Here is a 16,062-nt window from a genome sequence, read left to right on the forward strand (position 1 = left end):
TATTCCATTTACTTTCTCAGACTGAAGTCAAAATTTTAACTTTTTTAATCAGTTTGAGAAGTCAAAATTTATAGTATCATGGGAGCCTATAAAATATAAGGTTGTTTTGTTGACAGAAAAGATTATACATTTGGCAAAAAGGAAGTTACTGCAAAAGCTGTTTCAGTTCTTCCATAAATAAAACCCCATTAGCTGAAAGCATTTGAAGTAAAATGTGAGGTATCTGTAACCAAAGGAGCTGTAATATTTAGCACCAGCCAGGGTGAAAGGTCACATTTCAATATCACAGGCTCCTTGCCACCAGCTCCTTCCCAATCTGCTGCATTGCTAAAGCAAGGGAGCACTTGGTACTGATTTACTGCACGCCAAGTGTGCAAGGGCTGTAACTTCTGATCCACTTGAAGAGAGCTAGGGAAGAAGGGGGAGGTGGCTGGAACATAACTCACATCATCAATCAGCACCAAAATGCAGCTATACTTTCTGATTTTGCCGGGTAAATTAGGGGGTGGATTGGGAGAAAATTTCCTGCATAAACTAAAGCCCATGCTAGGACTTTTGTAAGTGGCAGGGTTGATTTGGGGTTGTTTGGTTTTTTTTATTTGAGGGGATTTCTCTGGAGGTATGAGAATGGAATGGAGCCAAGATTTCACAAATCTTCTGCAGAAGAAGTCCAGCATCAAGACAAAGCAATGCTATTTTTTGCATAAGGTTAACTCATCTAATCAGAATAAATGCATTAAAAAACCCAAACCCTACTTCTATCTCAAATTACCTATGGAAGGACTGTCACAGGACTGATCAGAGTATGTGCCCAATTTTATCTCTACATACTAATTTCCTTTCACAGACTTTTTCATCTATACTTTAACTAAGACCATAACAGATTGTCCTAGTGTGACAAGATGCCTGAATTCCACACCATGCCTCAAACCCCAATATATCTGTCAAAATGCAAAATTTGTGGCTCTAACATTGATGGACACAGTAATACACTGAGATTTACAGCTCTCCATTTGCTCATTCCCTCCAACACTCTCAGTATGGGAACACATGAAAATGTTTACTGTTATTGCCATGCTGCCATCGAAATCTCTGGTGAAATACTACCAGAGATGCTGTTCAGTTTCACAGGCATGACTGAGCTGAACAATGCATCTGAAAGCAATTCAGCCACTTTGCTGCATGCAGCAAATACAGTGTATCATCAACAGAATGACAAGATTTAGTCTTCAAATATAAGCTCTCTGTGAATTTAAATCTGCTGGGGATTTTACTTAGTAAAAAATAACAGTAAATTTGTCCTTTAATATAAAAATATCACTGTTTCTACCAACAATTTAGTTGGACAACTTTATTTAAATTACTGTTTCACTGAACAATTTTAATAGTGAAAACCCATGGGCTCAATCTTCCCCTGTAGTTAGACCTGATTGATATTTCAGACTAGTTATTTTTCACAAATTTAGTTTAATAGTCCTTTTCCTGCTACTCTTCACAGCTGCCCATTCTCTTTGAGGCCAGCCTGACAAACTCCATTGTGCTGCAGCAAAGTGGCACTGCCACCTTTCAGAGGGGCTGTTGGTCCTTTGCCCTCTCTTCAGGAGCAGCACAAAGAACAACAGCTCTGAACTAGAACAGCTCACTCTCCATGATGGTGAAATGAATTATCTTCTGTGAGAGCATACTCATTAAGTTTTTAGAATTATCTCCACAGAAAATTTACAGCCTCACTCTCTGCTGATAGTGAAGTTTCCAGCCAGGTAACACAACAGAACAACAAAACAGTAACTCTTCCAGGGCAATGCTCTTAAACAGGCAACTCAAGCACATGACTTTACTCTGTAACACTGAGCTTTCCTCTCTGGTTAAGACATTATTAGAACATTATCTATTCTGAACTACCTCTGTCTATTTTGACCATCAACAGAACAATAAATGCCTTTTACTTTTTTTCTGGCTACAGTAGAAATCTGTTCTTGATTCAGCTCTTCAAATCCCAGTATTATTCAGAAAAGTGCCTACAAAAATTTATACTATGTCTACATTTAATCACAGGGATGTGAGTGCAGTTCACATCAGCATACCCAAGATACTGTGAGATTAGCTGGGGCTCAGCAGTAGAATAGAGCCAGAGAGGTAAATTGAATTTGCAGAGTGATTTACTGGGAGTAGGAGAAAGTTCATTATGCAAACTGAGCTAACTGGATTGGCAGTGATTGACAGAAACCATAAACCCACACAGCCACAGTTAAACATCTCAGAGACTTCACATTTCAAAGAGTGCATTTACAAAATGAAACCATCACAATCATGGTTACAATGAAACTAAGATGGATGTAATTGGATTTTCAAGACATTTTGGTTTTCAGGTACACACTGAGCTCCAAAGCAACACAGAGAGCCCCTTCTCCCCTCACCTTCTGAATATGAACTTGTTTTTTAATACATCTTCCCATGGCAATAATTCTAAACTATTTGGAACTTTCATGTGAACATTTACATGAATTTATTTCATAATTCATAGTAGTAGTGGAGTCCAAGGTTGCTGAAAGTAACAAAGCATCTTACAAATAGCATCAGTGTTTATGCAGTTCATAGGTTGATGATTTTAGTTTACCTTCTCTGTGCAACACTTGCCATTCCCCAGCAATCCAGGCCTTCCGGGATGCATAGAGGATAGTGTACCGTGTGACAACTGTTTCAGGACCATCAGGTGGCTTCCAGGAAACCAAAGCAGTATTATCCTCTATCAAAGTCACCTTCACTCCTACTGGAGGGCCAGATGGTGCTGTGAGAACAGTAACACAATGCTATTAGGCTAACCCAATTTACATGCAATTAAATTGCTCAGAAAGGAACTGATGTGCAGTCCTAATGGTTACTGCTGCATCCCAGACACCACATTGAAACCACCACATACTGCTCCTCAGAGACACTCTCCTGTTACCTCTGAGCTACACAATAGCTTAGATTCTGTAAAAGCAAGTTTTGTATTTTTCCCTCATCTCCAGAAAGAAACAATTACTGACAACCTCCCACTTCATTATCCTGTGAACAAGTACCTCTCAAACACTGCTTTGGTGGGAACATGGAACTGCAGGTGTGGATTTTCCCCTACCAAGCTGACAGTAAATCAAACCAGCAGCTAAGGCAGCAGATGTGTAATATTCTTACAGTTTCCAAAACTTCTGGGGTTTAAAATATGTTTTCATAAATGCCGATGAATCAGCCACACCTCTTCAATATATACATATTTTAAGGTATTTATTTAAGTTATTTCTAGTCAGTTGCTGCTAGTAGTGAAAGCATCACACTTTATACAAAAATCAATGCTGATTTAGGTGGATTTTGCAAAATAATTCCATAGTTCCAAAACAAGGATTTCCCTGCTAGCATTTTTCTATGTCTCACCAAGAAGAGCACTACCTGTGTCTCAGAAGAAAGGATTTCCCTCTCCTACACACAGGCCAAAATTAATAAGCACTTTTTCAGGCTATTTGGTTTACAAAATGTTCTTAGGACCACAGAGTCCCTGGTTCCTTACCTTCAGGGAGGGTAGTATGGTAGACTACAGGACTCCAAGGACTGGAGAGCTGGTCCACATGCAGTCGAACTGCAAATTCATACATGGTTTTTGGCTCAAGACCTTGAACTAACATGTGAGTCTCTGACCTGGACAGATGAAGGAATAAAATGTATTAAACAGCAGCAGTTGACTTAAGATCCCCAAATCAGATGTCTCGGCCACATGAGTAGATTCCCATGTCAGTTCCACACAGGACAAACCAGTCCAAGTCCAGACACGTGGCACATCTGTGCTGCCTGCCTGGAAACGCAATTGCACCAGCCCTGGAGCTCTCAGAAGGATGCTGTATCTGCTGTCAATTGAAGTGAGCTCAACTTTTTATAAATGTTGTTTGAACAGCTGATGCACAAACAATATTATTGGCTGGATCACCAGCAGGTATCCCAAACTCAGCTCTTTCCACACTTGTCCATAGGACACTGCTTCAAGCTGGAGTTACAAACTGCAACCAGTGTCACAGCCGAGAAGGGACGTGGATCTGCTTCCCAGTTCACACACAGAGGCTATACAGACAACGTCCTTTCCACTTATGGCCTCCACACCTCATGTTTAGGGGATAAGTATGAATGCTCCTTACTGATCTGGTAGCAATATTTAGTAATATACTAATTGCAGAATTGATTCTATTAATTATAATACTGCAGTTTACAATTTGATCAGAAAGTCAGTAGTAGACATTTTACTTTGATTCTGGGGCAGAGGGAAATCCTTCATATATGCCAGGGTTAATTCTGGATGATAATACCCCATCAAGATTAAATCTCAATTTAAAATGGTCTTACTCTACAGATATTGCTTTATTAAATCTCTTTTAGTATTTTCATCTTTGGTACTGCAGGGGCAGTAACCAGTACTTGCAATAGCCTCATCCAATCACAAAAAGCAGCACTCATTGCTATGCTCCACATGGCACACTAAGAACTTTACATGGTGATTATACTGTGTCTAATCATTAAGCCGGGAGTTATACAGCAGCAGATGTGTTCTTGGAAGAGAAAACCATGAATATAAGGATGGAAACTATTTATCCTTTAAGACAGCATTTTTCTTATTTAGGGGCTTGGGTGAACTGAAGTTCTGAGGGAGTTACACACATGGATTCCCTCAGCAGCCCCACAGCCCCCAGCACAGAGCAGTGCTCTGCTCCCACACCACCTGGAGAGAGGCTGAACAGCAACCCAAGGCAGGCTCCCTTCTCTGTTCAGCCATTCTGTGCCTCACACATTACTTCTCTGCAGAGCAAGCAATCCTACTCAGCTTTCCCCTGGCAGGGTGCCACACACTCAGGAACACGGCATTCCCACAATGAAATCCTCAACCCCTCAAAAATTCTCATTTTTGGTCTTAAAGTCAGACACTGGACTAAGTCCCATCTTTGCCCAGACAAGGCACCTATAAAATAGGTATGGTCTTTGGTATAGTTGAAAAAAAAGCTTAGAATTAAATTCAATCTAGACAGCTAAAAAGATATTAAACAATCAAAGAGCTAGCCCAATGACCCAAAACTACCAAGGATCATTGGTAGAGAATGAAGCTGTTCTATGAATAGATCTTAAAAAACCCCTAGCAGCCAATGGGCAAAACACAGAGTCCTCTGAGGGAAATAAAAGTTGTTGCTAGTAAAAGAAAATGAAAAGAGAGCAGGAAGAGTAGAAAGTGAGCGGGAAGGATGTGGAACTGGCAATGCAGGAGTCCAAGGTGCACTCACGTCTGCAGGTAGAGGACCAGGGAGGCGTTCTGCAGCCCCACGGGGTTGCAGCGCACGGTGTAGTTGATGAGCTGGGCAGAGGTGAAGGCAGGCTTGCCCCAGTGCAGGAAGATGGATGAGGAGGTGTTGGCTTTGGCATACAGGTGGTGAGGGGGCGGCGGCGGCGGCACCATGCGGTCACGGACAGCTGGTAAAACAAAACAGCAGCAGGAGTTAATAACTGCACTGGGTACAGATGCTGGTTACAGGAGAGGTCTGAGCCCACAGTTTAGATACAAATCTTCCCTAACCCAGGAGTACCTGGTATTCAGACCCAGGAATCTGGTTAAAGCTATTAGAGATCCCTCCTCACCCAATACGTGTCCAGTATAATTTCTGCAATCCCACTCGTTTATTCAAAAATGAAGTCAAAACTATCAGCAGAGACAAGAGAAAGAGACAAATTGCTCATAAGATATAGATACATCATGTTAGATGATGCAGATAGTTCAGCAAGGGAAGGAAATGTGCTTGGGCTGTCTTCTTTCTTCAGCTGTGCTTCATGAACACAGGGCTCTGTCTCAGTTGCAGTATTTGTCACTGATACGATCGTTCTTGTTCTCTGTTTTACACAGAATTAATTGATTGTTTAAAAGTTAAAAACACAGAGCTGCTGGGACCCCGAGACACCTCAACCCTCAATAAATTCTTCATGCATCTACAATACTTACAGACACATCCTGGAGTGCTGACTGTTTGGTCAGCCTGATAACCTTCTTCCATACTGTTGTACGCCAGCAGCCTTACATGATACTTTCTTCTAGGATCTGCAGAAAGAGCAAAGGAATAATTAAGCTCAAGAAAAATAAAAAAGAAAGAAAGAAAAAAAGGCTATTTGGACTTCTACAGATAATGAGACAAACTGATGCTCCTGAAAGTTTGTTTCAAAACTTGTTTGCTATGAGCAGTGGACTGGGAGGCCTGGAAGCCTCCCTTTTTCTCCAGCCCTTTGAATTCCCCCAATTCTTTGCTCAGAAACAGTCAGTTATCTCCCAATGTCACTGGCAATAGCCTAAAGCAAAGGTTTGTAACAGAACCAATGGGAGTAGGACAAATATCACACTTCTATCTGTAACAAAGCCACACCTTCACAGCTACAGAGCTAGATTTAATAGTATGATTCAGCATACTGTTTTCAGACCTTTAATAAAGATCTGTTAACACAAACAGCAGGAGGTCCACAGAGACCAACATCTGTTTCTGGATACACAAGCTGCAAGGAAGCACGGCAGTCAAAGCAATGGCAGGACAGCACCCAGCAAAGAAATGGGAAATGTTTTGGTTCCAGGCTCCAAAGGAGATAAACTGTGAAACAACAGGGATTGTTAATAATGCTTTGACTAGGAAATTCTGCCTCCATATGTTTTCTTGCAAACTGGTTCTGGCAGTCCTAGAGGGCCACCATCCCAAGCTGGAAGGATCTCCCCGTTCCCTTTCTCTGCCCACACCTCTGGGCGGCCACATTTCAGTTTGCTGCTTCTCTGATCTGTTGATGACATGCTGGCCTTGTTCCAAGTGAAAATTTGCTGCAGAGGAATGAGTTGGGAAGGGCCCTGGAGCTCTCTAAGCGGTGATGGCATGGGGCACCCACAGGAGGCCGAGTGCAGGCTCCAGGGTGTCTCCTCTGCTTCCTGCAGCTACTCCCTTGCAACTGCATTTGCAACCAACCCCTTGCACACAACAGTGACTTGCAGGGTGGCAGCGTTTGCTACCAACTCATATGAGCTAAACTTCACCCCAGGACTAATGCAGGCACTGGGATATTCTTCTCTTCTGATGACGTGAACACATTGCTTTTAATTAGGATTTTCGGAAGTTTCAGATGTTATATAACTGTGCTGATCTTGCTCATGTCTTTTTTCTTTGCCCTAAGATAGCATAATATTGTCCCTTCTCAAAATAAGCTCTCCCCTTTCTCCTTTTAGATGAGATTTGATGTGGCCTCTCATGAAATAAACAGGAGCACAAAGTCCTGACATTCCTTGACCAGGAATGGGACTGTTGTTTCCATCAGATCGCTGGCTCCCTCTGCAGTCACTGCACCAGCAACACCATCTGAACAGAATGATTGGATGCTTCTGGAAAGGTGGCAGAGTAAATTCCTAATAATGCCTTTTCTAAAATCTTTTAGTATTTATTTTGAAATAGACACGTTTTGTGCTGTAGTTACCCATATCAGCTGTAAATGAGATATCACTAGGTAGAGTTAACATCTCTATGTATTTTATGGGTTTTTTTGAAAGGTTATTTTACCAAATCCAAATATAGGTGCAAAAGCAAAAGGGCTCCAGTATTTGGATTATTATATTTGAAGTATTTCTTTTATGTGTTTGACCTTAATGGTAGAATAGGCAAGAGGAGGCCATTCCCACTTTTTGAAGATTTTAGCATCACAAGCAGACAATGTAAATAACAAAATGTAGAAGAAAAACAAGAAAATTAAAAACCATGGTTTTTCAAACTAGAGTAAAATTCTCATTTGCTTTGAAGGTTTTTTTGACTTTACAATTGTGCTTTTACAACAGATGACATCAGTTGTTCCTAGGCAACAAATTACAAATTAGAAAAAAAGGAGATGGATACAAACACACAGAATAATCTTAAGCATGTGATAAAAGAAAATATGGAATTCTAATATTGAAAATTCAGAAAAATAATAAGATCTTATATGTAAAGAATTACAATCTTTTTTTAAAACTGTAAAACTGCAAAGTGAATTTAAGAACACTTAGCCCAACCAAAATGATAAATGATAAAAATCTTTCAAAGTTGCAAGTGATTTGAATACACCAAAATCTAGGGTGCCTTGTTAAGGAATATTACAGCATGCATCTCAGAAAAGTAGAAACCCCTTCCCAAGCTCTCAGCCTGCAGCAGGAACACACATTAGCGTGCAGTCAAGGATTCAAAAACAAAGCCAGAATTAAAATCTGAGCTCATCAGGACACCTTTAACGCCTCGCTGGGACCACACTCCGGAGGCTGCTATGAAACAAGTGCCCAGTGCCAGCCGAGCTGGGGCACAGCCGGGGCCGGGGCAGAGCCCGGGGATGGGGCAGAGCCCCGAGATGGGGCAGAGCTGGAGATGGGGCAGAGCCCGGGATGGGGCAGAGCTGGAGATGGGAGAAAGCCCCGAGATGGGGCAGAGCCCGGGATGGGGCAGAGCTGGAGATGGGAGAAAGCCCCGAGATGGGGCAGAGCCCGGGGCTGGGGCAGTGCTGAGCGCCCCGGAGCCTCCCGGTGCCCCTCCGGCCGCTGCCCCCGCCGCATTTCCGCAGGACACAGCGTGACAGGCACGGCCATCCATCCATCATCCTGCCGAGCACCTTCAAAAACTCCCTGCCCTTTGAAAGTGCTCACCCAGAACTGATCATCTTCACTGTGAAATGAGGGATGGCCGAGCTCTAGTGCCCTGCTGAGCTGAATGAGGAGCCTGTGAGGTCTGTTTATCCTCACCGCATTTTTTTAAACTGAATTCTTCATTATCACTTGATTGAGGAGAAAAGGAAGAATAATGGGATGTGGAAGAAAGGCAAAAACATCTAACTCCCACAAAAAATTCAAATATCTTTGAGAAAAATACCTTTCTGAAATCTTACTTTAAGTATCCTTAACACTCTACATGTAGAAGAAGCACAATATTGAATGCTATTCTTCTTATTCCTATTTAACACAAGAAGTTTCAAGCAGAATTATCTTTATACAGGAAAAACTTTTTAAAAGTAAAGTCCCCCAACTAGTCTATACCATCTGAAAACCAGGGTTATTTACACTTCATGATATCACGGTTTAATTGGTAGCAGGACCAGTTCAAGCCAAAAGCAATGTCAGAATTTTTAAGCTGTCACACATTAGGGCATCAATGGTTAAACCCATCTGCTGGTTTCTAGAACTGAAATAGCAACTGAGGAGGGAAGAGTACTTATGTACTGACCTAGGAAAGCCTAAATGCTACAGTCACCTAAAAAGGAGAATAGAAAAGAATCAAAGGCACTGTACTGAGCAGCAATAGAAACTGATGTGAAACTTTCTTCACAGAGTACACACATAAGGTAAGGAAAGACCAGATCAAAACACCACCAAGATGCAGATCCACGTTGGTAGTTCTTTTCACCATGTGCCAAACACAGTAACCAAAGCTCTGCCGAAGCCCTGCCTCAGTTCCAACACTTATTTGCTCGCTATTTGTTTTATGAGGTGGTGGGAAATAATTTTTGTCTGAAGTAGCCTTTGTTTAGAACATTTTTTACAATTTTACATTTCATTTTCAGGCCGATGATATGATTTACTGCTCAGTGGCAATCCTAACACACACCTGGCACAAACACTTTCATCTCACAGTTCACCAGCTGGATCAAACACTCCAAGCCAGACACATCCGTAGAGAGAAAACAAACTTCAAGAGCTTTATCTTTAACCAGCACAGGTATTTTGAGTAGTTTACACATAAATCATTGATAAAAGACTGGGGATAGCATGGCCACCTGGGGACTGACAGCCTGAAATCCAGTGTGTACTACTCATGCACAGGAGGCTTGGAGGGAGCAGTCCTGCTCACAGCAGACCCAGGAGGAACACATCCCTCCACAGAAAATCACAGCTCTTCAGGAACAAGGCAGGTGCAGGGATTTACTCAGCCTGCTCAACCTGAGTAAATAAAACACACATCAAGATTTCATCTCTGCATTTTCAAAACTTCTCTAAATAATTGGTAACACTGAATTGTTTCAATTAATTCTCTTGCAATTGCCAGCATTTGTGTGGAGGCTGAAGGCTTGTTCCCAGTCCTAAGGTGAACAGGAACAATTCTGTAGCCCATTTACCAACTGGCAGAATTTTAAAATTTGTTTCTGTTAAATATCATTTGGGGGTTTTTCTGCTGTTGGTATTAGACTGTGTTAAAATTGTCACAGCACCTAGAGGTCTTTAATAGGCATTGTTATTACTTAAATCAGCTGGTGGAAAGGACAAAAAATCTACACTGTACAACTCGGGGGGTTGGCAGCAATGCTGACAGTAACACACTAAAGCTAATTCATATGTTTTATTACAGCAGTGCCTCTGGAACACACAGAGATCGACTTAGAAGACATCACACAGTGGATGTGATAAGTTGCAGTAGTTTCACACAAGGGATCTGCTGCACACACCTTTTTTGTGTAACCAAAACCTATCAGCATTAAGAACACATCAATAACACTTCCATCAGAGGCACAAATTTTGCTTCTGGCAACAATACTCCTATAAAATAAGAGTAGGAAAAAGTTTATGCCTCTGTTTATGCCTTATTTTGATTAACTTCAAATATCAAAATAGATACTGTCCCAAAAACTACTGGTTTGTAATTTATGTTGGCTCAGCCTCATCTTCCTATGGCAGTTGTTGTAAGTAGGTCACTGCTCCCTGGTGATATTCCACTGGAATATCACCTTTAAACCCCAAATCCTGTCATTCATTCCCCCATAAACATTTGCAGTGAGTCCTGCAGATCCAACCCGGTAGGTCTTTCAGCAGAGAGACACATGGGGGAGCCTTGCCTTCATTTTGTGAGTCTATGAATGGGTTCTACACCTCAGAGTCAAACTAGAACAAAGTTAAACACTGCAAGTATGAGCAAAAAAAAATTAAGTTGAACTATAATTTAAAACATGGATTGCAACTTGCAAAAACTTAAAACATTGCAGTAGCTGAATTTCAGTAAGAATTCAGAAGACAATGATTTATTGGTGTATTTCACTGTCTTACTCCATCCCTGATACATAATCTTAGAGATTATATTTAGCTTGTCAGAAAGCAGACAGGAAGGTCACAGCAGATACAGATTCTTCAAAAAAATTCTACAGTGCACTCAGATGTTCCAACCTGTTTTGGAGACAATTAATTTCATTTCCCAGCATGGAGGGAGAACCACAGCTGTTTATCTGTCTGGATGTGATAAACAGAGAAACTGCAAAAATATCACCAAGAATTGAGACTTACTAGCTGTTCTGTTGCTCTACACTTCATTGGAACATCTACATTTTATTGCACCAGCTTGAAATTATTCAGTATTTTTTACTCCTGCCATCAGCCGTGCTTCTATGTAAATCTTCTATTTCTCTTTCAGGAAGGGGAAAACTTGCAACTACAAAACAGTTGCCAGTCAGAAATATTCATATTCATATTCAGATACTCCCATTTTCTTTTCCAACACTTAAGATTTTAGTACAGATTCAACATTCAGAGCCTAGTTTTGAAAGCCTGGGATAGTATAAATGCTCTAGTAAATATAGACACAGTGGTAGGCAGAAGCAACTCGAAGTTCTCTGCTTTGAAGCCATTCCCAAGTGATGGAGGTGGCATGGGGAGGGGAAGGCTCATTCCATCTGGCAGAGTTATAGCTCACAGCAGCCAGGTGGTGGCCTCATGCACCTCCAAAGGACACAGCTGGAAAAACGGGAGGCACCAAAGATTAAATGCCTGTATTTGCACTTAAACCACTAAAAACAGAAACGTGCTTCTAATCACTTTGCAGCTGGTGAAGCACTTTATAATGCAGCGACTTCATTCTTAAATTACCAAGACTGCACAGACCAAACTTTTAGGAAAAGTTACTAAGAAAAATAAAGTCACTTACACATTCACAGGAACAAAAATTCCATTTTCAACATTGTATTACATTATTAAAACTCTCTAAGACTAAAGCAGCATGACACTAACAACACAGCCAATGAAAACTCCTAATCAATGTATAGCTCCATCCTCCCTTCTCAGAAGAATGCAGAGAAATACAAATGTGCTGATTACATATTAACACTATCTTCAAATCAGTTTATCCCATTCAGATTTTGACAATTTGTTTTCACATGATTCGTCTGTCCTATGTAAATTTATAGCATTAAAGGTAAGTATAAAACCTGTAACAGCAGGTTTTTATATATTGTACACACGAGGCACACTCTGGGTAACTGCTCGTTCAGCTGAACCTTATATTGAATACAAAATCAGGAGTCCCCAACCAAAAGTGTTAAAAAGTGTTTGCTGATATCAACACAGCCAAAATTTTGGCTTTTTGGCAAATGCTTCAGAGAAAGCATCTGTTTACAGGCTACTTAGCCAAGGTTACAAGCGAGTGTAATATTGCAGCCCCTAAAAGCCCTGTCATTGTTTCTTTCAGCTGCTGCATGTTTGTGAAGCTCTGAAGGCCTTGAAAGGAGCCAGAGCAGAGCCAACAGGTCAGGGCTAGATAAAATTAAGAAAGAATCCGAGGTCAGACCATGAAAGAACTTCTTTTTTTTTTCCACCCCTCCAGAACAGTGAGTCCACCTCCAGCAGCCTTTCATTCAGTCCTGATAAGAAGAGACAGCACCCCACAATCTGGATTTCAGACATTTTAAGTCCTCTTTGCAGGGAGCAAAAGATAGGGAAGATGAAAGAAAATGGACATTTTACTATCATTCAGTGTTGAAACACACTTTCATGCCTGTTTTGGATACCCCTGTTCTCAACAATTTAAAAGGAAAATATGGATAGAAATTAAACTACTGGGGGCTCTTGTTTATAAAATAATTAATAAAATATAAAATAAAATTATAAATAAATTTCTACAGAAAAAAAAATGTTTGGGGTCTTGATGTTTTAAGCCGAGTTCAGTGACTAAAAACTTAGAAACAACTTCTTAAGCTACAGCCAGTATGGCAATTCTAACAGTTAAGGAAGGAGATAAGAAAATATTTCAACTTCATTCTAGCTTGCATACAAAATTTAAAATAATACTTTTTTCCTTTCAGTTAAAAGTATCAAACCCACAGCAGACTGAAAAAATAGTTGTTCTAAGGACAAAACTTCCGTGTCCAAATGTCCATTTTTAATTTAATCTTTTGTGCTGCTGGATTTTTTGTGTAACCTACAGGTCCATTGTTGGGTAGTGGTCTGGCTGGAGGGCTCATTGGTCTGGTTTGCCAGGGTGATTGTGCTGCCCCCAAGCCCATCCCTTCAACACAATAAACTCCAGATAATTATTCAAAGAAGAGGCCAGCAGCATGGGCTGCTCTGACATGGGGTCACGGCCTCTGACACCGAATCTGGGGCTAGCCAAAGTCTGCTCCAAGCAACAGAGGTCCAGGGGAATTATTAAGGGGGAAGGGTGGGAAAGGAAGAGCGCTGAGAAATACTATCCTTAAAAATGTACTTTTGAAGCAAAGTAATGTAAATACAGCAGAAACTTATTAGGAAAATAAGCAAATACATTTCAAATGTAGCAGAGGAAAAGGACAGAGAGAAGCGCATCAAGCCAAACACAAACACAGAGCTGGGAGGCAGGAGGGTGATACAGACTCAGGTCTGTTCTTCCCTAAAGCAGGTATTCCCTCTCAGATTTTCAGTACTGGATTTTATTGCATTTTTCTAAAAAAATGCCCTTTTACTTTATTTATACATTACATTAAACAATTAAACACAGTTAAGCAACCATATTCTATTACAGTTTTGAAAAACTTGTTGAAGCTCTGGATATGTAATTTCTAAGCATTATTACTGGCTTCAAATAATAATATTTAATTTCTTTTATTTTAAATTAATTGGAATTGCAATTGGTTGCACAACTGAATTGATAAAATTTTAAATAACAACCTTTTAATATCACATTAAGATAGTTTGATAGTTACAAATTTGATAATTTGTAATAGTAATAGGTACCATAGGTAAATGACATATAAAATATTGGTAATTTGTAAGTATCAAATAGGTAATTTGATAGTTACAAATTGCCAATATTTTATGTCATGACTTATTTTTCAATTTAAAGGTAACTTTAAACATTTAGATAGAACAAAGACTGCCTGTGATACTCATGTTCTCCTTTGCAAACCAAATAACTGAAGTAGAAACGAAGCAATTTGTTCTTTGTACAAAATTGTAAAAGTTTATTTTGGTAGAAACTGGAACATATGACACATGTGAATTGATCCAGCTGAACAGTCTGGCTTTCCAGGGCTTTCGATGGCTCTGGCTTATTTGTCTAAATCTGAAAAGGGTCTGTATCCCTTTTGTAGCTCTGTGCTATCCCCTCCGAGGGCCCCAGGACAAACAACACCTCACACCCCCTTGCAGTAAAAACATCACCTCTCCTACTGCCCACCAGCAGCAACAGCAGCTTCATACACAAACTGCTGGGGGAGGGCTGGCAGGGCAGGATGAGCTCCCAGCACACAGAATTTCAGCATTTGGGGCCCACAGAAATGAGAACTGTCTAAAGCTCTCTAATATTTTTAAAATAAGTGAAGCAAAGCTCAAGGATTTTAAATTTTCTCTATTTCCTCATGGGTGTAGGACATTCCCACCATGCCTGCAAGGTCTGCCATCAGTCCCAATGTTTCTCCTGCATTTCAGAGAACTGTTCAGTTGCAAAAAGCTCTCTTCCAATATTATTCTAACAATGCCCTCTAAACCAGCAGACACCCTTATGTTAACTAGCCTGGCTCACCGTTTTCAAAGTGAGCCCTCAAAAGCTAACTTGAAAGCAATACCAGAGGCCTGGACAAACACCTAATTTTGATCTTTTGTGCTCTTCTTTTCTTCTAAGAGACCTTTTCTTTTGTTGCTGCCCAGTGGAAAGCACATAGCTCATTGGTCCTGCTTTGAAAGATGAGAGCACTGCCCCTGAGTCCACCCCTCGGAGCACAATCACTTTAATGGAATTATGTAGAGAGGCCATCTCTGCAAGAAGAAAGGGAGGCAGAGGGGGGAGGGAGAGTGTCCGAAGGAGCCAGCAGAGCTGTAATTACCCAGTTACTAACACACACATGTCCACTGAGAATTCATGCAGTGATCCAAACAGGATGTGCCACCCCACACAACAGGTTCCCTTACACACAGCAGTGAGCCCTGCACAAGTGACAGAACACTGCCAGTGAATCAAACATTATTACAGTGCTCAGGAAAAGGGAAAAGGAATGACCCACACAGAAATGCTGCTACAAAACAGGAGCATGCTATAAAAGGTCTTTTCTGTAAGGTGCAAGAGGCTGAAAAGATGATCGCCCCAGTAGAGACCAACATTTCTGGGTTGCAGATAGAAAGAATGTTTAGACAATTTGCCACACCTTCATGCTAAGAGGAATGCTTCCAGAAGATACACCTAAACACAATTCAACAAGCACTTTACCAAATTTGGTTTAACATTTGTTTAGGTACCAAGATCTATCATACATATGCACTGACTGCCTGACATCCAGCATCACCTTACAAACAACACATTTGCACACAATGACAAAGGCAATCTGTTCACAGCGCCCAAACTTCCCCCTGGAGCTATGATATAAATTTTCTTTCAGAACCAACATTTTCTGCTGGTCTGTCATGGACTCCCCGTGCCATTTTGACCCTTTTGTGCAGCAAAATGAAAACACTATCTATCATTACTTGCACCACAGTGACTTTGTAGGAGGTGCACGGTTTCATTGCAAAAACATCTGTGGTCTGGTGACTCAGATCTCAGGCTTTAGGGTCTGTGCTGTTGCGAGCATGACTGCAAGATGCAAAAGTTTCAGGCAGGGCAACTAAAAATCAGTCTGGCTCTTTCCTCCTTCAGAGGGTAACAAGGAACTGCACTAAAACACTTGTTAGGTGTCAAACAAGTCCATCCTGACAGGAAAACAAACAAGATACATGTGAGGGGAAACCACCACTGTATTTTTCTTAAGGCAAATTTTGGCTGCATGGGCTATATCCAGCTGCATCTACAATTAGGG

General features: G+C 40.9%; 1 protein-coding gene across 1 annotated transcript in view; it reads right to left on the minus strand.

The window, feature by feature from the left end:
• The window catches only part of PRTG (protogenin), a 79,934-nt gene that overhangs the window by 5,509 nt on the left and 58,363 nt on the right, over nucleotides 1–16,062 (minus strand). Inside the window, exons 13-16 of the mRNA XM_031055902.1 lie at nucleotides 6,005–6,100; nucleotides 5,295–5,481; nucleotides 3,545–3,672; nucleotides 2,618–2,788 (exon numbers count right to left, since the gene is read on the minus strand). Coding sequence (XP_030911762.1) covers nucleotides 2,618–2,788; nucleotides 3,545–3,672; nucleotides 5,295–5,481; nucleotides 6,005–6,100 — 582 coding nt within the window. The remainder of the gene's footprint in view (nucleotides 1–2,617; nucleotides 2,789–3,544; nucleotides 3,673–5,294; nucleotides 5,482–6,004; nucleotides 6,101–16,062) is intronic.

This window comes from Geospiza fortis, unplaced genomic scaffold (genome assembly GCF_000277835.1).
Source record: "Geospiza fortis unplaced genomic scaffold, GeoFor_1.0 scaffold171, whole genome shotgun sequence".
In the NCBI taxonomy this organism is placed as follows: Eukaryota; Metazoa; Chordata; class Aves; order Passeriformes; family Thraupidae; genus Geospiza; species Geospiza fortis.